Here is a 24,236-nt window from a genome sequence, read left to right as displayed (position 1 = left end):
AAAAGGAGACCTTTTAAGTTTAACTGTGTTCAATAATGACATTAGTTTTATCTCTTAAATCCAGACTTATACACAGGAAAATGTGAAAACTGGTCATAACAGTAGTCTCAGAACAACTGTGGACAATGACCTTTTAACAGTCATTTGTAAGAGGAAAGCAGAACTAACATTTAAAGAGCTATGACGTTAATTAAAACGGTAAAAGCACAGACACAGGGTACACTTGTAATCTTCATGGTTGGGGTGTAGTAACCTAAAATAATATAGGGAGCTTCAAGCCTGGCTTTGGCTAAAATGAAGTACATTCAGTTTAAAATGGGTATGCCAACACTTACTTGCTATTTCTTCAGGGATTTCATCCGGTGTCTTGCTCAGTCCTACCGTCACAGTAATCATGCCTCATGTAGTGGGAGATGTACTTGTATGAGGGCCTATCTGCTGAAACAGCATCCCCCAGCTACAGCAGGACAAAAACCTCCATCTGGACTGTGGTACCTCATTTAACACCATTTGTGTACATTCATTCCAAATGAAATAGTGCAGCTTGAACTGCATGCTGACATGGTACCTGAGAGGTTGGAACAAAACCAATATTGGCATTTACTAAATTGTTTCATTTTAGGGGAAAAGATGTCCCATTCTTAAGACTAGAGCGAACGCATGCTTTTGGGCGTCTTGACAGTGGCATGCAAACGGAACAGCCACTAGTAGGAATGTGAGAGAATATGGCTGAAATGTGGCAGTGGTGAATGTAAGGTTGCTGTATAAACAAAAATTAACCCTATTTGGTACTAGGTTGGTGGGTTTTTGTTTAAGAATGCTAGTGGCAGAAATAATAGCTACTGAAATATTTAATATAGCACAGGAATTAACAATTGCCAACATAAACAGTCACCTCCTCTATTGCTGTACTATTGACCTTTGGTTCCTAGCTGTCATTTTCCAAGGACTTTAGGTTTGGCCTAAAAAATAGCTACTGCTCTTTGCTTGCGGTCTGCAAGCAGAAAGTGGGAGAAAAGCAAGGAATAACTTTTACACGCTCTTCAGTTCACAATTAGCAACCCTTACTGGCCACCTCTCAATGCAATTTTGAACAGGAAAAAATGTTCTGCAAGTTACTACTTTAAGTTAAAGCCACTTCCAGGAATGCTAGAGGACAGGGAGCCGCTGCTACTCAGTCAGGATTAAACTCAAGTAAGGCAGAGACTTGTTACGTGACTTGGAAAGCTTCACCTCAAGGCAGAGGCGATCTCAGTAATAATTATTAATCAATTATCGATCCAAAGTTAAATTACTGAAAATAAAGATCTTGAGTCAGCGCTCTGTAAGAGCTGGTGTACATGTACATGGGCGCAGCCTGTGCGAGCCCTGCAGGAGGAAGGCAGCGCTCAGCTCTGCACCAGTACTGAAGGAGAACACCGACCTGGTAGGGGCTGTTTCCTAAAGCACCCAGCAGCCCACCTGCCACCGCCCCTCGCTATCAGCTCCCAGGGCAAGCCGGCCAAGACACGCTGTCACGCTGAAAGGCAGTAAAATGGGCACAATTAGCAAATGTAGACTGAGAAAGCACACTCATGTTTCTCCAGTCTATACATTTAGGCTTGGGCAGCATGAGGTACACAGTTAATGCACAACAGACTTCATTACTAAAATAAACTACCAATCATTGAACTTAATTAAATGTAGCACTGTATATGTCAGCCCTGGATTTACCACCTTCAGCTCAATACCCTGGTAAGGATCTGACTTAGCCCTTTCATTACAGCATGTTAATGACTTTCACAACAACGAGGTCTAAGGATCAAGGAGGTTTACTTTATTACTATAAATTGTTTTATGTTCTTATACTTCACATATAAATACCTTGACAACTAAAAAGGCACATCTATGAAGACATCATGCACCTTGTCCGTGTCTATATTTTGTTACAAGAACTATCCGGTTCTCTCCACTGTCAGAAATAAAAGGCTAGAACTGCTTTTATGACATATACCTCTTTGTATTGACAAAATACTTCAAAAAAGTTGGTAAAAATTTACATTTCTACAAATTCTAAAAAATGACACTTCATATCTAAATGGCAAGTTCCACTTTGCCTAGGGCAAAAGGACAGTTTAAAAAAAAGGTGATTTGACTCATCAGATTCTAAAATTCAAGCACCACTTACAGTTCTATTCCAAAACTTACTGATTCTAACCAGTTAGGTTTCAGTTCCTGGCATAACAGCCTATTTTATATGTACAAAGCACTTGCTGCTTCCTGTTTCTGTGTCTTCCATCAGCATCCTAAAAATAAAAGATGAATGTTCATACTTCATTGAAAATACAGAAGAATTTACAAATACGTTTCTTTTAAGTATTTGCCCCTTAATACCTCTAGATTACCATTTCAGCCTGTTCCCTTTATTCCCAAATGAAGTAAAAGAATTCTCTTTAGTGTAACATATTTAACTCAAGCTAAAATGGCAAGCTTAACAGTTTTGTCACTGTACTTAGTTTTAAAAAAGATGGAGTTGTTAAAGTCTTTTTGAAATACATAGATGAAGAAAAATGGATTCTCTAAAAAGGAATGAGGTAAAGATTCACACATTCAGTGGTGTAAATAAATACCAGTAAAGTTTTATAGGAACAGGAATATAAGTTTACGGGTTTTATTATCAAAGTTTTGTAAAACAATTTCAGAAACTGTACATCAACATGGCACAGACTGTAGCCTACTTTTGTCTTTTTACCTGCACAAAAGTAAAAGCTCTTGAACTTCTGTAACTAAGAAAACAGCTTGCCTACCTACTTTGCATATAACATGGAATCACTGTGTGCATAAGATTACTACTGCAGTGACAGTAACACAAATTTATTAGTTTATACAACTTGAGATCAAGTAGAAAGTACATTATCAAGTAGACTTGCTTTTAAAAGCATACAAAGATCAATTTTAAAATGCACTACCTTTTTGCAACGTGTCTAGCTCATTAACAAATAAAACTACCTGGATTACGAAGACTGCACAAATCAACCTTTAATCACTGGGTACAGTTCAAGCAGAGACTTTCACTCCCAAGGCCCAAGACGAAAAGCTAAGAACCATTACAACTTGTCACTTTTTGCTGCCTGGGATGGATTTGAACTGACAGATTAAAATAAGTCCTCAAAAAGGTCAGTGCATTTTAACTTTGTCAAAGCCAAAAAAATCCACCAGAAAAAGAAAAAAAACAAAACGAACAAAAAAAGCCCAGCCGTATGGCTTAAAACAAAAACCCCTACCTATGTCAGAATGCTTATTTTCAGATGTACTGTCATTTTTTGTGTAGTCACACTTAAGACCCTTAAGTAGATCCACCATGTTGTAAGATTTTAGAACATTTAGGATGTTTCTGCCACAATCAACATGCAGTCAGTGCATTCCCTATACTGCTCTATTACTGCAATGAATCAAATTCTAGAAACACTATCATAAGTGAGCTGATTTACTAAAGGAGGTCATACAACAAACAGTCCATGCCTGCTGTAGATGCATGCAGCTTTTTGCTTTTGCTTGAAGCATCACCAAGTTAGTAAAGATTGCTTGGATACGCAATCCCTTTCGTCCGGAACAAGAATGGTTACCTTTCTATAAAGCTTTTGATGGGAGTTAGTATCAGGAGCTTTACAAACCATATATAGCTTAGAGCTGTATACATCTAGATTTAGGATTAACAAGTACAGCATAAAAGAATCACACAGGAATGACACTGATGCACGTCTGCAGCTGTGTTCACTGCAAAGGCAAAACTCAGTCACTCATATCCATGTCTTCTTCGTGATGATCATCCCCATTTACTTTGGATTCCCTTGATGAATCTCCACTTCCTTTATCTGCTGTAGACTCCTTTACTTTAGGAGAAGAAGAATCTGCCATTTTCTTTTCTTCCTTTTTCTCCTTCTCGCTGTCATAACCTTGTTCTTCTTCATCATAATCCCTTGTGACCTGCTTCGCCGAGATAAAAAAAATAAAAATTAAAACTTGCTTTCAAAGCCCCCGTGGGTTTAAAGTTAATGATACAGTAAAGGTGGTGAATGAACAGGTTTTTAAAACATACTTTCACATCTTTATCACTTTCGGATTTTCGTTCTCGATCCTTCTCTTTGTCTTTGCTTTTTTTTTTCTTGCTGGTTGATCGTTCCCTCTCATCTCTACTTCTCTCTTTGTCTTTATCCTTCTTTTTTTCCTTTTTATGCCTACAATGTTTAAGAAGAATGAAAATCACAATCACACCATTCCATAAATAGAACACAAATTACATCCAGACTTACCCACTGTTTTTTTAAAAATCTGAACGGAGAGTCATGTGCAACTAAGATGCACCATTTGCTTTCAGAAAATAACCAAGCATCTTGATTTCTTAGCTCCAGATCAAAGACAAACACCACAAAGTGAAGTCTAATAAATGCTTTTGTTAAGAATAGCAATATTATAGTGTTTTAAGGAGAACTGCAACTTCCACATTTAGGGAAAAATGATCATAATATGGCTAGGCCACCCAGAAGTCAACTGACCAGTACAGTACAGAGCCAAATAGGCCAAGATCTCTGGATGTCTCTTACTCCTCGTCCCTAGAATAACTCATTTTGGAGCTCTTGGGTACTAACACGCAGAAGCTCTATGCTTGAATCCAATTAAATTACGATAAAAGGTAGCAGGCAGCAGAGATCCACTCTCTCTCTTAAGAAGTCAACCCACAGCCTAGGTAGAAGAAACATGCCAAACAAACCATCTGCGAGTTGACCCCATTGTGATCTTTACTATAAGTTCAGGTTCAGAATTTTCCCCCAGAAAGCTTTTTTTAGCCAATTGCCTTACTGACCTTCTTGGGGATGGGGACCGGGACATTTTCCTTTTAGGAGATCTGGGTTTTTTAGGTGACCGTGTTCCACTCCTGCTTCTTCTACGTCTTCTTTCTCTGTAGGGAAAAGAGATTAAAGCATTTTTTTTTTGTTTTAAGCTACAAATGCATCCATGGCTCCATAATTAGTACTGGTCAAAATGTAATAAATACTTATTATAAATAGAAACTGATATTTACTATTAGCAGTACTGCAGAACCCATGCTGTTGCCAATCAGCAGAGTAAACTGTTTTCTATTCTACCACTGCCTTAATGAACAAATTAATAGTTTAAACTCTAGTTTAAACACTTTTAGGGATGCTGGCTCTTACTTTATCCACGGTTTGTTCTTGTTAGTATAGTAACAAGATTTTCGAAGCCACTTTCAAAAAGAACACTACTACACATCATGCCAGTATATATTCCAGAAATCAGGGAATAGTTTCAAAGTGATACAGAGCAAGTAGTACAGTGCTTTGGGGTCAAAGAGAAACTATCCTAAGCCCAAATGATACCTCCAGAAAATTACAGTATTGGGAAAAAACAGTCTTAGAGACATAGGTACAGAGAGTACATATGCACACAACCAATATATCCGCAATCATCATCCTATTAACTACAAGAATGTTCCTTCTATAAAGTGGATAATTCCTTCTATAAAGTGGATAAAGCATACTGGAAATAGAGACTACATAAATTTTTCAAGTTACCATACCTGCTTGTGCTTCTAGATCGTCTAGTTGTGCTGTAGCTCTTGGGAGGAGTTTTAGAACGTTTCTTCTCTTTCTCTTCTTTCTTTTTATCCCTTTTAGTAAAATACACATTTTAAGTTTAAGTCATTTTCAGACTATTCATGTATTCACTACTACTGCTGTATAGGAAAATGAATGAAGACATGACAGTTACACTGGATAGCATAAATATTTCTTTTATTTCTGGGGCCAGTCATATTATAATAATGGAAAAGAATAAAAGACAACATTTATGGAGAAATAAAAGAAGAGCTCTTTCATAACTACTGTGCACAAACCGCACAACCTCTTCAAGTCTAGATGCCTACGTTCCCTGTTTTCTAACGATACCTAATGCATGATTCAGCTAATACATGCTGCAAATGTTGACTCCTAGGAAAAGCACGTTACCTCTTTTTATGACTAACTGTGCACATGTGTAGGGCAAACTTTAAAGACGCAACAAGAGATTGCTATTAAAGAGCTGTTTGTTCATTTTTCCCTGAATTTTTTTTTAATTGAACACCAGAATTTAAATTAATTTCTAGAAAATACAATATGTTTAGTGAAGGATTACCTGGTTTTGGATGTGCTCCTAGATCTTCTGCTTCTCTCTCTGGAATGAGACCTTCTTCGCCTTGGACTTTTAGATCGCCTCCGGCTTCTTGATTTTGAATGGGACCTTCTCCTTGATCTGCTTCTTGACCGTCTACCAATAATACATTGGACATGTGAGTTAAACACGTGAAATGTTGATATACCATTCAGAATTCATCATCTCAATACTGACTTTATTGCAATGCAATGATACAGAAAACAGAATACAGAGTACAGAAAACCAAGCAAAGGAGTCATGTTCAGTCCACTGAGGAAACAGAAAAAAGGAAGTGCACAAATGCTAGACATGAAAGAAGAAATGATGCTTCAGTCAGCTCTCTTACTACGCTCATTGTGAAAAAATAAGTCCTATAGTAGAGAAAAACTGGCAAGTCATGTTGAAACGTGAAGAAGAATTTTAAAATGCTAAAACCAAATAAAGGCCAATTACAGAATATGCAAATAGCAAAGAAGTAAGTACAAATGAGAGGGTCACAGTTAAAATGCCTTTGCACAGACGGCTGGCGCAGACTGCCTAATTGGAGGTTATGAGCCAACAATATAAAATCAGCCAAATGCTTTTGTTTAGGTAGGTCAGTATTAAGATCTTTAGTCATGATACCTACACAGACCTAGGTTTTGATTTTTGACTTAGGTAACTTCCACCAAGCTGAATTTGCTGCACATATTAGGAACAAGCAGCTCAACAGATAAACGTTCAATGTACATCAATAATCATGCTCTCAGAAGTCTCTCAGTATTTGGTTTTAAGACAAGTTATAATTACCACATAGGCACACTGGAAAGAGATTGAAGAAAGAAAAGAGGTTTAAGGAACTAGTGCAAAATGGCCTGTCTACGGTAGCTTAAGTGTTGATAGCAGTAAGACCTATGTAAAAATCAAGGCTTTATGCCGTTTCCTATCTGAAACAAGAAACAGTAAATTATTTAAAACCAGAGTCCAAACAATCCTAAAAAAAGGCAGCCCTGACAGAGGATGTCCCATTCTTACAGTTCCTGAAATGGTTTAAGGTATTTTTGAGGTATTTTTGCTAGCATTACTCTCCCAACTTTCGTATAAAAACAGGAATAGGCCTCCATCTCACACTACATTCAAGCCAAATCACGGTCGTAGCTTTGTTCAGAACATTTGCATTCTCTTTTTTGTCAGCTTCCATGAGTCCAGTGTCACTTTGAAGTAGTAATTCTGAAGAAATTGTTCTGGTTTTTTGTTTGTTTGTTTTTAAGTAAATGCAGTAACTACCTGTGTCTAGATGAAGAAGGTGTCCTCCTCCTCCTCGAGCGTGATCTTGACCTTGAATGCCTTCGTTTTTCATCTTTTTTATCTGGAGTTGGAAAGGAAAAGTATAGTTAAGAAGGTGCTAATGTTATTTTAGTAATCAAAAAGATTTTATAAAGGAAAACAAAGTTGGGCTTCACACTACAGATATAAATACAATAACGAAAACCTAAGGAGTTCTTTTGACATTTCAAAACAGGCCCTATCTTTTTTTTTTTTCCCCAAAAGACAAGTCAAAGAATGAACAGATGACAAAGACATGTACGTGACATAAAACCAACAAAGTTGTATGCAAAACTGAAGAAGTCAAAATTCAGGCAATTTTTAATTTAAGACAGATTAAAAAAAATGACAACTGCAGGGCAATGAAAGCCTTGTTAAAATCCCTGCATCTCTGCCATTTTGTGAAGGGCTAAAGAATCTCTCAGATTGTTTTGAATCTGTTCCAAGTAATTTCTCCTAGGCACCAAGTGATAAGACAAGGGGAAATGGCATCAGGTTGTGCCAGGGGAGGTTTAGGTTGGCTATTAGGAGAAATTTCTTTACTGAAAGGGTCGTGCAGCACTGGGAGTAGGCTGCCCAGGGAAGTGGTTGAGTCACCACACATGGAGGTCTTCAAGAAACATGTAGATTTAGAACTTAGTAGCAAACATGGTTTAGTGGTGGACTTTAGTACTTTTTAGGCTAAAGGTTAGACTACATGATCTTAGACGTTTTTCCAACCTGAATTGTTCTATGATTCTACTTCTCAGACTTAGTGGATCTGACATTTGTGAATGAACTGCTGCATCTCATTTTAAAATAGAAATCTACAGAACTAAACTCCAAAAGAGAAAAATATTTACACTAACTTCTGCAGATCAGGAATTAAAAGAAAGGAAAATATCGCCATGAACAAACAAATCAAGGATGTCAAAGTGAACTCTCTTGCTGTTTCCAATGAAGTCTCATAGATGGCAATATGAACTTCAAACAGGGGAAGCTCAAGCATTTTGCTATCGTCAAATCAAGTCAATTTTGGAAAAACAACAGATGATCCCCTGCATTATTCTGCAGGACACTTGCAGCATTAACACTGTAGCACAATTAAACGCTTGTGAACTATAAATTCAGTCACCATAGATCATGAAAGCATTAAGCCAATATTGTGCTGACCATTACTTTTTGCCATACACTATTTAAAAAAAAAACACCTTGAATTGAAAATTCCATGATTTAAAATTACCTGGCTCTATAGCAGCAGAAATTAATGACTGTGCTTCTCGTACTCTTTTCATTGCTTCTTCTATTTCTTTACTGGAGGTATCTGATTTCAGACTTGGTGAAACAAGACCTGCAGCTACATGGTTCAACCTGGAATAGAAAAACAGAATTTTAATCTATTCAGTACATCAGAATCCAAAAACCACAATCCTCCATTGTCAGTTTATAGCCTATCCAAAATGACTGATCCAAGTGAAACAGACCCTGTCTGCATTTTGTCATCACTCAGATAACAGAGAAGTTTATGATGAAAAAGTCCAGAATGAAGTCTGCACTGACAACAGTTGTATAAAATACCAGCACACATGGCTTTAGAATTCTAGCAAGCTATAAATAGTAGGAGAGTTCACATTGTCTTGCATAGGCAAGTTTCTAACGACACTTTTCAGTACATTTTTGTATAATGCAATTTCATTTTCATCACCTGAAAGAGCAGCTCCACAGGAAATATATTACACAGTACAAAGTCAGTTTCCACTCTATAAGCCATGCTGAGAACCCCACAAACAGTGATGAAAATTAAATTTCAGAAGTTCTGCTCTACATGGTAGTTTTAAAAGACAATCAGGCATACCCAACCATACCTCTGACTGATATTATTTAACATATTACCCTCGATAACTAGTTTGTTCAACTAGTTGTACATTCTCTACTTACAGAAATGTCAATTTTAAAGAGAATAATATGCTGGAATAAAATTAAAAATGAAGACAGAACATATCCAGCTTTATCCACCAGTATAGATCAGATGGCTTTGACTTAATGCAAAAACAGTCCTTCCTTACTTGCTCTTCACATATTAAAATGTTTTGGACAAAATCGTTCCTTTTCTATAAACTGAAATAAAAACTAGCAAATACATGTGTTTATTGTTATTTGCTCCTTCTTCTATAAAGTAAGAAGACCTGCTGTCTTTTATTACCTTCTGACAGCTGTAACATATGTAGATTCTTATTCTCGTCTTTTACAACTGTTGCTCACTTTGGATCATTCTCAACCATAGCCTGTTTCAAGGGGTGCGCTGCCCCTCTGGCAAAAACGTCATATAAGAAACTAAATTTCTGTCTTTAACACAATTAAATTCCAGGATGGATTGGTGTTATTCCATAGATCCAAAGCTGAATAATCTTAGTTTCCTGCCCCTCTTCTCCTTACTACAGAAAACAGAACCCACAAAAGATCTCTAAGATATTAGGTTTCTCCACAAGATTGGATACTGAATCACAGCAGACATAATTGCCAAGATTAAGTGTACTGTACAAATATTTGTAAATACTGAAGCTTACTTTGGATCCACTGTGCTCATAAGTTTTAGTAGCTGATCTGCTGCAAGAGACTGTGGGGAAAAAAAAAAGTTAAAAGCATGTCAGAAGATGCATATGCTTAAGATTATCATCACCCCCAGCAGTGACTATACAAAAATCCCAGCAGTGTTCATACAAAAATCTCTACAGATGGAAAGAAAAAAAGAGGGGGACGAGGACACAAAACAAGCCCCCAGTAAGTTACAGACAGAAAGATATACCATTCTATTTTAAAACTTGTGGATGGGGGTGAGGGTGGGGACGAAGGTCTGACTGCTACATTTCAGGGATGCATAAGTACTTCTTTTTCCCCCCAAGGGGCCAAACAGACTTTCCTGGGTGGTATCAAAGCACTTCAAAATACAAACTGGTACATACTTCTGGTATTTACAAGTTATTTCTCTGTCACTCCAAGAGAATAGCAACCTCATTAGGGAACTAAGTCACATGCCCATGGAAAGTCTTCAATGTCAACTTATAAATATGCAAAAGCTTCTTTACTCTAAAAATTTCATTACAAAATGTATTTTACAGCTCTTAGGAAAATCCAGGTATTATCACCACTGGTAACATCACGAACCAATGGTATATTAACAAAGCAAAATGTTTAGTTCACAATACGTTAATAAATACAGAGGCAGCCATTTGCTGAATCCAAACAGCTTTACAATCAACTGGTTTAAAGAAAAAAAGAAAGTGATTCATCATTCCCAATGTGTATTTTTCTAATTTGCATTTAGAATGCTTATTTTGCTTCTTTTAATTTGTTGTCACTATTATTTGGTTTTGTTTTACGTGTGGCGTGCAGAAATAGAATGCTAAATGAAGGATTTCTTAAAGAAGCATTACTAATTTAATGCAATGTTTATCTACAGAACATGCTCTCTGTACAGTATTTGGTTCTTATATAAGCCTTTGGTGATGTTTTAGAATCACAGAATCATAAAGGTTGGGAAAGACCTCCAAGATCATCTGGTCCAACCAGCACCTTACCAGCAATGTCACCCACTAGTGTTTTGTAACACTTGTTCAAACCTAAGTACAGTACTTCCTGATCTTCACGCTGGTATTTAATACACTGGTGAACACTAAAAGCATCATGAATCTTAGCCCATCTGTCGACATGCTAGGGACAATAAAGAAAATTTTAGAATGTGTGACATACCTGGGAGTTTAAGTTTGCTCCAGGAAGCCCAAGAGCAGCTAGGGCAGGATCAAGAGCAGGAGCTCCTAAAGCAGCTAAAGGAACAGCACCAATCTGTAACAAAGACAGCAATTAGTCAAAGCCATATTAAAATCGATAAAAAGCTGATAATTCAAAGTTTACAAGCATTACATGCTTGGAGATTTGAAGCTAGCCAGAAAAACTTTATAGTAAGGTCAATAACAGTACTTCAGTACTTTCTATAAATACTCTCAAATGAACGTGTTTCCTCTGCATCCCAGCAGGTAAGAAAAAAAAAGTAAATCCTTCTAATACATTCAAGAAATAGTTTAAAATGAAATTCTGTCACGAGTTACCATGAAAATTCATTAAAAGTTTGAGCCAATTACCTCCTATTTAAGTCAGTCCAGGATTTGAAATTAACATATTTTATGTTAAAAGACTATTATATTTCTTTATTTTTCTCAAATTTGGTTTAAAATGGCAAATGGTTGAAAAAGCTTCTGTGAGAATGGGTCTGAATTCCTTAAGACATGGATCTAGAAGCCTCATAAAAGAGCATCATTCTTCGGCCATTTAAAGTGAGATGACCAAAACGCAGACTGGAACCAATCTGCTGAAAAACTCATGATCTTACACTAATCGAACGGTTCACAGTTGCTATGAGGTCTTGCTCTCCCTCCCATTAATTCTCTTTTTCCTTTTGGTCTGCTCTGGCACTTGTGAGTGTCATTCGTCAACCAGTTCAACAAAGGTGCTAGAGAAATTATTGTTGTGCTGCCTGCAACAAGCTTCTTCCGTAACTTTCAGGTTTCAAAATTATACTTCAGACTTTTCCCTCTCCATAAGGTTAAAAGGAGCTTCTGAACAGTGGCAAGTACATCTTCAATGCAACCAGAAATAACAGAAGCTACACAAAATCCTAAACACAAACTGAAGATGTAATCTGAAAAGTACAGAATTAATGAAGCCTAACTCTTATTAATTTGCCTCTTGTACTTTGATTCTCTATTCTGTAGTAAGATATGTTCTTTGACAGAAATTTTTCCATACTGTACTACTCTTACTGCTCATCTTCCACGTGAATTTTTGTGTATTTAGATAGAGAAAATACATACTGCAATTTTTTCCCCCCTTAAGCTGGAGTCTTAATGGAAGTTCTCTCTCCACAGCACATCACTCTCTCAAACTTCATGAATTTAAACTTCCATCTGTAAGATCTCTACTCCTTGTCCAACTTGTCAGTAAGTGTACGATGGAGAAGAGAGGGATAACAAATCCATGCAAACACAGAGGCCAGGAGACACCGGAAGTGTCATATCACGGAAACAGAAGCATTCCACCAACACCTGATTACTGCTTTGCCACAAATTGTATCACACAGCTGTAACAGCACTATCCATCAAGATATACAAGCTAGGACATTCTACGAATCAGCATTAGCACAGTGTATTTGCCCCCCACCCCCCAAAGAAACACAACAACAACAAAATAATCAAATTAGCATCTAACGATATATCTAACAGTTTCCCTTCACTTCAGTCTTAATTGGAAAGCCTACCTGAGAAAGTGGGTTGGGAGTAGGCAGGAGTCCACCCCCAGGCAGCAGACCTGCCACAGCATTAGCTGGTGCCAAGAGAGACAAAGCCTTAGTCTCATCAGGAATAACTCCTGCAGAGAAATAGCCTGGCATTAGAACGCATTCTATTTCAAAGGCAGAAAATACACAAATACACCCAGAAAATGTCTCCCTGATACACCGCCTGAGTTTGTTGAAAGTACTTATGTTGGCTAAAATACAAAGCTTGATGTCTATTAATATTTATCATTAAATTTTTTGTCAGAACGAAACTTCAATGTGTGAAAATTTGACTGTTCCTTTTTCTCTACAAATGGTTAAGTATCTAGAGCAAAAAAATAGCACAATACACACTACTTTTTTGTTAACACTGCCAAGATTTCATCACCTGTACTCGATTTTTAAGTCATGAACCAAACGTAAGCAAGCACAGTCGGTTCTCCAGGGGTGTGCTCTCAACTTTCAAAAGCTGTTTTATGAACAACGACTCGTGTCGGCTGCTTCACTATAAAGCACACAGAAAAATCAAGATACACAAGACAAAAAAAGTTTGATTTAGGGGTTAATAATATGGTACAGTTCACTATGTTTTCTTTTACACCTACCATATAAATTTTGTAAAACTTAAGAGAAGGTACGGAAATATATTTTGTTGAATCAAGCGTAGGGCTTTTGCTGACTTGTCAAATAAAAATGAAAGTCTCTGCAGATCTTCAAATACACGCTCTGTGTGTGTGTCTGTGGGTGGACAGGTGAATACGTACAGTATACGGTGGCACATTCCTTACCTGTGCAGTAAAATGCTTATGTTCCAATATGTGCCATGCTTATTGTACCAAGAATGCTGCTACATACTGCCATTTCAGAAGAAACTTCCGGCCCCAAATCTTGCAGCCAACTAAGACAAGTGTCTTATTTTACTGCCTGCTCTGCACATATAATTTTAAGGGTCCTACTGTGAAACAAGTACTTAAGTCGGTATTTTTTATTCTATCCAACAGCAAAAGCCCTATACAGATGGATTAATTTGTTAATGTGCCCAAGCCCCCAAAATGAGAGTTCAATAAAACAATTTTACTATATATTTGCAAATACCAGTAGTGTTTCTGTAATACATATTAAGAAACTGCATCTCATCATAAAACATACAATATGTACAGGGCACTTAAGAGAAACTGGATAAGCTGCAGAAGAAAACTGTTGGGTGGTATTTTCAGCAGGGCCTGGTATATAGTTCAGGCTGAACCAGGGAAAAGAACTGTAAAACACAACAACAAAAAAGAAAAACCACTGTTAAATAAAGGTAATGGTTCCTTCCACCTATACTGAGAAGTGCCGATAATATAAACAAATGTATAATACACAGCACTGTTATCTTGCTTGTGTCATTGAGCTGTCATCAATTTAGATACCAAAAGTTATGGAGGGAGAGGGGGGAAAAAGGTCATTTAGATAAAGGGCATTAATGCATAAATATATTAACATACCTACAGAAAGATTATGGGGTAATTTTGCATGCAAAATTATGTCTCAGAGGATATTTATAAATTATATCTAAACATTTCAAATTAGTGCAACTACAACATTTCTGGCATCTAAATACAAATCCTCAGACTTATTTTGAGACACCTCATAGAAGATCTGCATTCATTAAAAAAAATCATGCATCTGATCCTCTAATTGTTTTTTAAAAAAGTATTTAGAAATAAATAAACTACAATTTAAAAAAAAAAGCAATGAGGCCCCTCACCAGTTAATTTTCATGCTTCAAGAGTTTTTTTTACTGCTGCTTTGTTAGAACCATGAAATACTGTATGAATGTGTAGAAATGAAAGAAAAAGAAACAGACAAAAGAAACAAACATTAACCAAAGAACCTAAATACCCCCCCCAGCCACCTTTAATCTTAGAGTTCCTTCCAAGTCTAGGAATATCACAGTGAAAATTACAATTAATACTAAACCTTACCGTAGACTTTGTGTATAGTTCTATAACACAAAGCAACAGCCAACACCAAAATGTCTGTGTATGCTACAATTGGAGTGCACTTGTGATATAGGGGATAAGTATTGCACTAAACAGATAATAAACATTCACTTTAGTGACAGGCAATATTAATACAGAATTATCACAGCAGAAAACAAAAGCAAAAAGGGCCCAGTTCAGCACACCAGTTAAGCATATGCCTGACTTTAAGCACGTGAGCAATTCCACTGGCTTTAAGAACCTTGCTGTATCGTGCTTAAATAAGTTGTTGAATTGGGAGCCTGGCAGTATGTATTTGGAGGGAAAACTATACTCCAATACAGGGACAAAAGCGTACGGTTACAAAACAAGGGGGCATAACTTTATCGGCTGAACACATCTCTTGCGATATGCCACAACAGTATGCCAAACCCATTATCACTCTGATTTTCCACCACAAGAAACAGCCCATAAGGAACCTCGTGACTTAAATGGGCCCGTTAAAATACAATAAATGGGTATTTTATTTTCTTTATGCAGTCCAAACCAAAACTACTGGTCAGATTTCTCTATGTGCCAGATTTATCCACCATCAAGCACAATGGACAAGTCAGACGGACAAAGAGAAAATGGTTTTTATCCTTACTGGAAAAGTTAAACACTAACATTCTTCACCATTGGCCTTGGAGAGTATTTCAGTATAAACTCAGATGGACCGCTACTTTATCATGCTTTAATATAAAGAGGAGAATGAGATGTCTTTCAACTGCTGTTATACCTAAACTAGCGAAAGCAGAGGCAATAACTCAACAGCAATTTCAGAACGTGTTCTGTACTCGCAAAAAGCAGCAAGTCTCAGTCAAAGGTCATGCTGCAGATTCCTACAGCCCATAAATTAAGTTTTCGTATCTTTTAAATTGCAGGAATACGAAGATAAGACAGCTCCCCAGGCCTCAAAAGACATTCTATAGCATTATGTCTTGGCAAAAGGTCTGAACCCAGGCCATGTACCAAATTTATTATTGTAGCATGACTTAATCTGCAGAGGTTGTATTTAATTCAAGCAGTTTGGGAAAATCCATTATTTCAGAAGTAAATCAAGAAACAGTACAATGGAAATCAATTACTTCTAAAGCAAGTCTAGAAGAGTTTAATAAGACTTCTGCAAGAAGAGGTGTCTTCTCAGCACTTTGCTTTTAAGTTCCAAAAACCCTGCTCATTGCCTTTCAAATTACTGTAACACCCTAAAATGTAAAAATAAAAAGAAGAAGAGAAAATGTAGTTAACAAGTGGTTACACCAGGAAAACACTTGGGGACTTGAGTGCTTGCTGGCCTTTAGTTAATGTCTAGAATCCCCTGTAGCTGCAGAGGACCCACTGTTTTTCAGTCATCTGGAAGGGCTTTGCATTTGCCTTCTCCACTACAAAAATCACACACACAAATAACAGAGAGAAGAGTTTATTATTTAGTGAAATTCTATAAAATATAGCAAGGCTGAACAAGAAAACTTGGAATAAAAACTAGCACCAGTGCCCGTTTGGCACCTCTTGGAAGATCTCGCTTCCCAATTAAACCATAATTATTCAAACCCTTGGTATATTGGAGTTCACAACGAGAGTGAATGGCTTTGCAGGAAAGCTCCCAACTAAATACAGTGGCAGCACCTCTCAAAATGTTAACTACTCTCCCATGTCCTCTCAGGGAGGGAGAAACCGTTCTCATGAAGAGATTTATGCATATGTGAAAGAAGCAAAGACTTATTAAGGCAAAATTTCCTTAAAATGTTGACCTGTTTGCATAAGTTCATTTAGGAAAACATCTCACTGAAATTGATAAAGAGCGTAATTCGCAAGTAATTCCGCCTAAACTGTTCATATTCTAAACTGAAGGCATACAAACCCAGTAAGAGTTAAACTCCCCAATTTCATTCAGTGTCGCTAAACAACGAAGAAATATTTAATCCATGGGCAAATTGCAATATACCAAGGGTTTCAAAATGTTAATCTCTCATATGTTCGACATTTTACTAATCCTCATTTTTGTGAACTATACTGAAACGAAATGCCATCGTATGTTGGCTTCATAGGCCATTAAACAATTCACAAACCTTCTGCATATGGTACGACTATCAACGCTCTGTCAACGAATACAGTGTTTGTCAGATGCTGGGCCACAACTGCCGAGTCGGGATCATGGAACTTTACAAAACAGACACGCGATGAAACAGGCAAAGGAGAATCACTGGAAAAGAAAGAAAAAGAAAGAAGTTAAATGGAAACTTGTCTGCCATCATGAGACTTGTAACTAATGTGGTCTCTCCCCCTTCATCAAACTAGAAAGTTGTATGGACTATGTGAAAAATTACAGCTGGATGAAGCCACTTTCCTGTAAAATCACAGAAATAGTTCCATTGCCTCATCTGTAACTGAAAATGAATTCTAGTACGCAGGATATATCTATGCCCAGTCACCTGAATGCAAATTAGTTTTCATGACCTATCTGTGAGAAAGGAAGGCTATGAAGCACTGAAGAGAAATAAAATTATCTTACTTCATACACGACAGAAGTTCACAAGAACAGTAGTTTTACTCTCTGCTGTAGCCCCCACATCAGATTTCTGCAGTACACTGTGAAGAGGATAATGATGCAAGATACCAGTAAGATTTTCCCTATTAACACAATTTCAGGAAAGCTTCTAACCCAACCTCCATTATACTTCTCTTAGCCAAACACTCACGCACAAAAACTGCCAAGTTCATTTTGAGGGGCTGAACACTGCTAAATATATGCCTACTACTCAGCAGTAACAGCGCTAAACCCATAAAATCCAGGAAATTCATGCAGGCAAAACTACAGCTGAAACCTCACTAGCAGGTGAAAACTTTCTAAGCAACCCACCAGTAACCATAAAATTCTTCGTAAGACGGGTCCCTGCCTACTCCGCAGCTCACACAAGTGCCTGTCAGCAGAGCTGCGGAAAAATCCTCGGGCATGGAAAATCCAAAAGAGACCACGCAAGTTTTGAGTGACTTTGAAAAATAGAAGTGTGTCCTTCCTACGAGAGCGGGAAAGAATTATACACCAAATAAACCCAACGTGTGTGGGGGGGTGGTAGTGGAACAAAATCAACTCAATAAAGGTCCAGAGTACGTTTCATAAATCCATATAGCCAGAAAACCACGCAGATGTTCCTTTAGCAAGAGGTATCAACTACAAGAGAGCAAAAGAAAATGTTACGCAGCCAACTGTGCCGCAGATGAGCTAAGAGCTGCCTACAGAAGACCCAGAGCAGATGCAGCAAGCAGCAGCGAGCCCCTCAAACCCCAGCTTCTAACCAGGGCCAGATACGCCTACCCTTCAGATCTGCCCTCAAGCATCAGACACAAATTATTCCAAAGAGCTAGGTCTGAATGATGCTGAGGAACTCCTCATGACAATCACCCGCCTTTACTAAGCAGGTACCCAGAAACAGGTACAGCAGTAGTTTTTTGAAGTGCGTCCCATTGCCAAACCCGTCTAAGTGAAGAAAACTGATCAAGTCTTTAATCAACTGAGAGAGAACTTGTCAGAATTCAGGAGCAAGGAGAATGACTTTGATACCAAACAAGACCACCACCTAATACAAGTTTTTGTTGGGGCAAATGCCAAAACACTACCTAACCTTCACCACCAAGCAGAGGCTCAGCCCAACATGCAAGTTGGGTAAACTCAACAGCTGTCTTCAATGACTGTCAGGTTACCCGTAGATATATACTTTACATTTCCTCTGACATTAAAAACTAGATTGGAGCCAGCGCGTGTTATCTTTTAAAAGTATTAAAACCAGAAGCTTCCACCTCATCCAGCATCGTGCAGCTAGTAACTTGGAATGTAACGCTGTAGAGACATACAGCACTGAGTCGGAAATTTGAAATGATCTCAGTTGTACCTATCGAATGCACCTTAGCGTGCCAAAACAGAACATTTTCTAAAGGACTCTGCAGAAACGTAAAAAGAAAGAAGCATTACCACTGTGATTTTATTAAACACTATTTGCTAAAGTTTTAAGAGAAGTAAATCAAGGAGTTTGAGCATACCCAGATGGTGTGCTAATCTAAGTTATAAAAAAGTAAGCGATTTCTTATTTAAACGCAAAACAGCGTTTTCATACCTATTCTTAGAATACCTGCGATAACACGGCAGCACGAACAGAGCAGATTCTGTTCACAGGCGCGCATCGGGCGACACGGAAGCACCCCTACGTACAAAACCGGGCAACCAGCGAGGTCTGCGAAAACAGCCGAGCACGACACGCACGGCTACGCTTGTGCACTCCGACATTTTTACAAACAAGCGCACCGACGTTTATTCAATGTATTCCCAATCAAACACCCAACCTGCGGCCGCAAACAGAACGCTCACAACAGACGCCAAGGAGGCCGTTCCGACCCAACGGAGAGGGACCAGGTCAGTAACTTCCACACATCACGACGACAAGCGCTGGGACACATGCCGACCGACTGTGGCTTGACACTGCATCGATTCTGGAATACCACAGGGCAACGGGGCACTCCAACCTTCACCTCCTAACCCCCGAATAGAACCAGAGCTCCCACACACCGCAGCCAGCATTTTAAACATTAATCTGATCTCTGAAGGCACGCTCCTGCCGCTTACATAAACGTTCTTGCTAACGTGAAATCAAGCTGGAAGCAGGCTGGAGTGACTAGATGGTGCAAGCAAGAGATGCTCTTCGGCATTACCATATTCATACTGGAGTGGGAAGAAAGAGTAAAAACACCCAGCCGAGCTCCTCACTTCGAAGCCCAAGTTGTCATCCTTCTCTCACAGAGCACCCAACTCCCAGTGGTAACTGCAAGCAAAGCCGGGATTCTGCGGAGCGCCTCCGTCTAGCTGTCACTTCAGTTATTGCAGAGGAGGGAAAAGATCTCGCAATTACCGTGTCATCCAGCTTATCAAATTATTAAAACGTACGTTCCTAATTTTATTAAGCTTTAACTCTGTAGATGTTAGGTTTCCATCCAATGTGCTTTTTTCTTGGTAAACTTCTCCATCCGTAACGATTTGACTGGACCGTTCCTATCCACGAGCAAGGCCAGAAAACACACTGGTGTAACACCGACAGCAGTCCTACCAGTAAATCCTTTTGTGCCTACGTTTTGATGTAAAGGCACTCTTCTTAGGCTAAACAGGATGTGCTGAAATTAGCTTTTTTTCCTTAAAAAATATATATGTATGTGGATGCATCTATATTTCTTTTTTCAAGCCCTCTCTGAAGTCCATTCCCTCCACTTTTCAGCGTTGCCTGTCACGGAGCTGCGGAAAAGCAGAAGCAGCAGGGATGAAACCCTCCTTTTCAAGGAAGAAAAGTCACGGAGCCGGCTGTGGATTACAGCTGCAACACAAAGCTGAGGCGCACATAAAACCTGTAACAGCTGATTAAATAAACTAGGATGGAGATGGATGATGGCAGGGAAGGAGAAATGGAGAGAAGTTCAGGAAGCTTCTGTTCTGGAAGCCCACAACGATAAACTTCTACAGGGGACAGCAGGATCAGAGTGACAGGAGAGAAAGATCAGCTAAGGAGGAGAGGAATGGAAACGGAGTGCCCAGGAACAGCATGTGTAAGAAAGAACCCCGGTATAATCTGGGACAGAGAGATTCAGATTAGGGAGAGAATTTACGCATTTGTCCTTTACCCCCCAAGATGGGTGCATGCCAACGGCAGGGCGAAGCCAGGAGAAGGAACTGGAAAGCATTCAAAGAGATGAAAGAACCTGCTGCTGCTAGGAAATAAACCTCTCTTCAGGGTGAAGTGAGATTGAAGGCTAAAGCACCCCTCCCGCCACGGTTTGCCGGCGGAGCAAAGCACTGCCCCCTGGCGCTGCATCCCGGCAGGGACCCGCCGCGACCGATCCCTGCGCACCCCAGCAGAGACCCGCGGCGGGGCTGGGGGTGCCAGGCAGAGCCCTCGGCATCCCTGCCGGGACAGCCACACAAAGAGAACAGCAGAAAAAAACCTCAAAATAGTCAGATTAGAAATGTAACCCCAGCCCCCAAACCCACGAGTTCTAGTTTCATCAACAGCACCGCCTTTACCCAATTTAAACAGCACGCACAATTTGCATACGTGCTATTTTTCCACCAAGCCCTACACTCTGCAACGAAGACGCAAAGTTCACTCCCGCAGCTCTTCAGCATTTTCTCCATTTCTGTGCATGACCACTTAGCTACGATGCATTTCCTCTTCTGCATCAATCCCTTCCAGAGCTCTGCCTTTTTCATAAGTACTCAGAAGCCTTCACGACATCCCTGCGTGACGAAGTACTGCCTTCCTCTTTCATTTAGAGATTTGAAACCTAAGAAATGTAGGCCAAACGTTTTCGCTGAGTTTTAGTCTTCTGCTTTGAGATACTTGGAATCTGGGTCACTGGAGTTATTTGCATCGTGCTGCCTTTTCCTTGGTCAGCAGCGAGCCCTCAGGGGCACAGAGTAAAGGCAGGCGGCTCACTGTTCTTCTGCAGCAACCAAGCGGCCCAGCTGAAGCCACAAAACCATCGGTGCCAGAACAAAGGAGGCAGAAGCCAGCAGGCAAGTGCAGGAGCCCAGCCTGGCGGAAACAAACTTACACCAGGACACAAGCCAAAAAGTTTCCCTTGAACGCAGGTATCCCCTGGTACCCAACACTACAGACACAGGGATACAATTCAGACTCTCCAGAGCCAGCTGTCCCTTCTCGCAGCCCAGCCCTACAACATATCCCCGGCAGGCTTCTGAGCCAGGTCTCGCAGGGCCAGCATCTCACAGCACATTTGTGCAAAGGAGGTAAGCCACGAACATAGAGCCAGCCTCAGGTGTGGCAAAAAGAGAGTTGCTGGGCTGGGCTTTTTTTTTTTTTTTTCCTCCTCAGAACACCTCATTCTGAAAGCACAGAAGCGATCTTCTAACACGTTAGTTAATATGTATCTAAAACAGTACAAAGTTTCAGAAACAGAACTCACCTATAGTAACCTCTCTTGAAAACTGGACAAAACATTAAAGTATCGAGCAGCAGGTCAAATAACTGCATTTTTTTTTTTTTTTTTTAAAGGTGGTTCACTTTGTTGGCTGCTGAGCACTGCTGTTCTGCCGCTGCAGTACGGCTATCCCGGCCCTCACAAAGCAGCGCTCAGGCCTGGCACCGTCCCACACCCCAGCTACGAACACACCCCTCTTCCTTCCGCGCTTTAATTCCCGACATGAAGTTACCGCTGGCCAACTCAAAGGAACTGCGCGGAGACCCGAAATACTGATTCTCAGTGTGCATCTGTGACCGGCTGGCGGGACGGACAAGCTCCCCCGGCTTTGGGCTAGCGGCGATTGAAGGCTGAGTGATAAAAAGAACGCTCTGTGACGCCTTTTTCCCTGAAAACGGCACGGATCTCGTTCGTGTACAAGCCACCAGCCGCCCGCTTTGCAGGAACTTTTACAAGGGAAGCACAGCGATGTTCCTAACGCCGGTTGGGGACCAGGCCCCCGGGAGCCTCCTGCAGCCCTGCTGCCTGCCCTGCCCTGCCCTGCCCGCCCAGGCGGCTCCGCTGGAAAAGGGGCTACAAAGGCCCCAAGGGCCCGCGCCGAGCCGTGCCGTGCGCCATGGCGGCGGGAGGCGTGCCGGGGGGGGGGGAGGGGATGGGGCCGGGCGGGCGCCGCGGACTCACTCCGGGGGGAAGAGGCGCAGCTCCTCGATCTTTCCCAGGAAGCCGAAGAGCGTCCGCATCTGCTCGGAGCTGGCGCTGGGGGACACGTTGGTCACCTGGATCACGTCGGTGCCGCTGCTGGAGGCCATCGCGCCGCCGCTGCGAACACACGGGGAGGGGGAGGGGGGTCAGGGGGCGAGGGCCCGGCGGCTCCCCCGGCTCCGGGCGGCTCCGGGAGGCCCCCAGCGGCCCCCCCCGCTCGGTCCCGCCCCGGCCCGGCCGCTCCCGGTGCCGCCGCCCCCGCCGTGCCGCGCGGCGCCTCACCCGCCCGCCGGGCCGCAGTATCCCACAATCCCCCGCCGCCGCCCCCGCGCAGGCGCAGCGCGCGCGCGCCCCGCCGCCGCACGCAGCCCCGCGGCCCGCACCGAGCCGCCGCCGCCGCCGCCGCCACCGCGCGTGCGCGCCCCCTCCCGCCTCAGCCGGGAACGCGCGGGGGCGGCGCCTGCGCGGTGGGGCGAGCGGGGAGGGAGGGGGGAAGGGGCGGCTGCGCCTCCGTGCGTGCGCGCCGGGAGCGTGGCGCGTGCGCAGAGCGGTCGGCGGGTTCCCGAGCGCCCGAGGGTGGTTCTGAAGCGGCGAACGTTAACGTGCATAAAGGCGGTTTTAACCTTAATAGTTGCAGGAAGGCCGCCCCTCCCAGCCCTCGTCACGGCTTCTGAGGGACTCACCTCAGCTGGCTTCACCCCTGCGCTTGCAGATGTGTCTTCCTCCAACCACGTTCAACTTGAGCGCGTCGCACAAAACTGACAGATGCTAGCAGTTTTTTAAAGGCTCAGGTGAAATATCCAGCGTCTTCCTGTGGAGTGTTGCCCGGTGACTCCCAGCGTGAGAGGAGAAGGAAAAACGGGAACTGAAGAACTGCAGTTAAAAACAAAAGGCCCGAATCCTTGGTCACAACCCCGTGCATGAAGTATGGCGGGTGCTCCAGTCACACACCCATTTACCCACGGTGGTATTTAGCCCTTAGCTAATTACTTTTACATTCAGTGGAACTTAGCTAGTAGAACTAAGAACTTCTTACAAACTAGAACTTCTTTTTTTTAAAAAAAAAAAGGTAAAAAGGTTGTGTTTGAAACACCGGGTGCTTGAAAACTCAAATGGCTGTAAGTTAAGTCTTAATCACTGAGGGGGAAGCGTATTCCTTTACTCACTTCTCACAGGAACTGCTGGGAGGATCAGGCACTGATCTCACCCAGAATGAGTTGAAGCCAGGACTGGTCGCCCGTAATCTCAGACAGCCAGCACTTCTCATCTTGGTCATATTTTCATTTAGTTTGCCAACACTGGGCAACAGGGAAATGAGATGAAGTAAAAGTTCCTTTTTGTTTGGCATACCTCACGTGTGCGTTTACAATATTTTCCAGGTTATTTGGTCTGGATTCACTCTTGCGACAAAGGCGAAGCCCTTAAATAAAAAGGGGGAGAGGAAGGAAGTGAAATCTGAGCAACACAGTGCCCAGTTGCAGCCGACTTGATGCTGAGTCTCCTTCTGTAGGAATGCCGCACCCTCAGTTGCGCTGTCAACGCGCACTTCCTAGTCTTGCTTCACTCACCAGATGCCCTGACTTGTACCCGCTCGCTTGCCAGCCCCCCAGACCGCTGCTCTTTGCTGCTGCTTTTTGTGCGGCAGCGCCAGGCGCCGAACGGCGCCGGGGCCGGGGCCGGGGCCGGGGCCGGGCCGCCCGCTGCTGCCGCCCTGAGCCCGGGGCGGGCCCTGGGCCGGGCCGGGCCCCGCC

At 41.5% G+C, this 24,236-nt stretch overlaps 1 protein-coding gene across 9 annotated transcripts; it reads right to left on the bottom strand.

The window, feature by feature from the left end:
- Positions 1 to 2,636: 2,636 nt before the first annotated feature.
- SRSF11 (serine and arginine rich splicing factor 11) lies at positions 2,637 to 24,008 on the bottom strand. Of its 9 annotated transcripts, none has more exons than XM_035564426.2 (14): positions 23,836 to 24,008; positions 23,169 to 23,358; positions 22,465 to 22,602; positions 16,875 to 17,008; positions 12,785 to 12,894; positions 11,224 to 11,316; positions 10,041 to 10,090; positions 8,717 to 8,844; positions 7,456 to 7,537; positions 6,172 to 6,303; positions 5,579 to 5,668; positions 4,844 to 4,939; positions 4,079 to 4,217; positions 2,637 to 3,969 (listed from the first exon to the last, which is right to left on the bottom strand). In XM_035564426.2, the coding sequence occupies exons 3-14, from the start codon at positions 22,590 to 22,592 to the stop codon at positions 3,772 to 3,774; spliced, it is 1,380 nt and encodes a 459-aa protein (XP_035420319.1). In that variant the 5' UTR covers positions 22,593 to 22,602; positions 23,169 to 23,358; positions 23,836 to 24,008; the 3' UTR covers positions 2,637 to 3,771. The 9 variants fall into 9 exon arrangements, with proteins under 9 accessions (XP_035420319.1, XP_035420338.1, XP_050568268.1 ...); XM_035564445.2 differs by lacking the exons at positions 23,169 to 23,358; positions 23,836 to 24,008 and adding exons at positions 13,191 to 13,307; positions 13,952 to 14,060 and having other exon boundaries at positions 22,465 to 22,480; XM_050712311.1 differs by lacking the exons at positions 22,465 to 22,602; positions 23,169 to 23,358; positions 23,836 to 24,008 and adding exons at positions 13,191 to 13,307; positions 13,952 to 14,060; positions 14,553 to 14,612.
- Positions 24,009 to 24,236: the final 228 nt, after the last annotated feature.

This window comes from Cygnus atratus, chromosome 8, assembly GCF_013377495.2.
Source record: "Cygnus atratus isolate AKBS03 ecotype Queensland, Australia chromosome 8, CAtr_DNAZoo_HiC_assembly, whole genome shotgun sequence".
Lineage (NCBI taxonomy): Eukaryota > Metazoa > Chordata > Aves > Anseriformes > Anatidae > Cygnus > Cygnus atratus.
Note: the sequence above shows the minus strand (reverse complement) of the source record. Positions and strands in the feature narration are given on the sequence as shown.

What these genes read in the sequence shown, in the direction of transcription:
- SRSF11 (XM_035564426.2), bottom strand. Translation starts at nt 22,592, where the DNA reads ATGGCCTCCAGCAGCGGCACCGACGTGATCCAGGTGACCAACGTGTCC. An exon ending in CGATCTAGAAGCACAAGCAG is followed by an intron (nt 4,940 to 5,578) that starts GTATGGTAACTT and finishes TTTTCCCTACAG; the next exon opens with AGAAAGAAGACGTAGAAGAA. An exon ending in AAAGTGATAAAGATGTGAAA is followed by an intron (nt 3,970 to 4,078) that starts GTATGTTTTAAA and finishes ATCTCGGCGAAG; the next exon opens with CAGGTCACAAGGGATTATGA.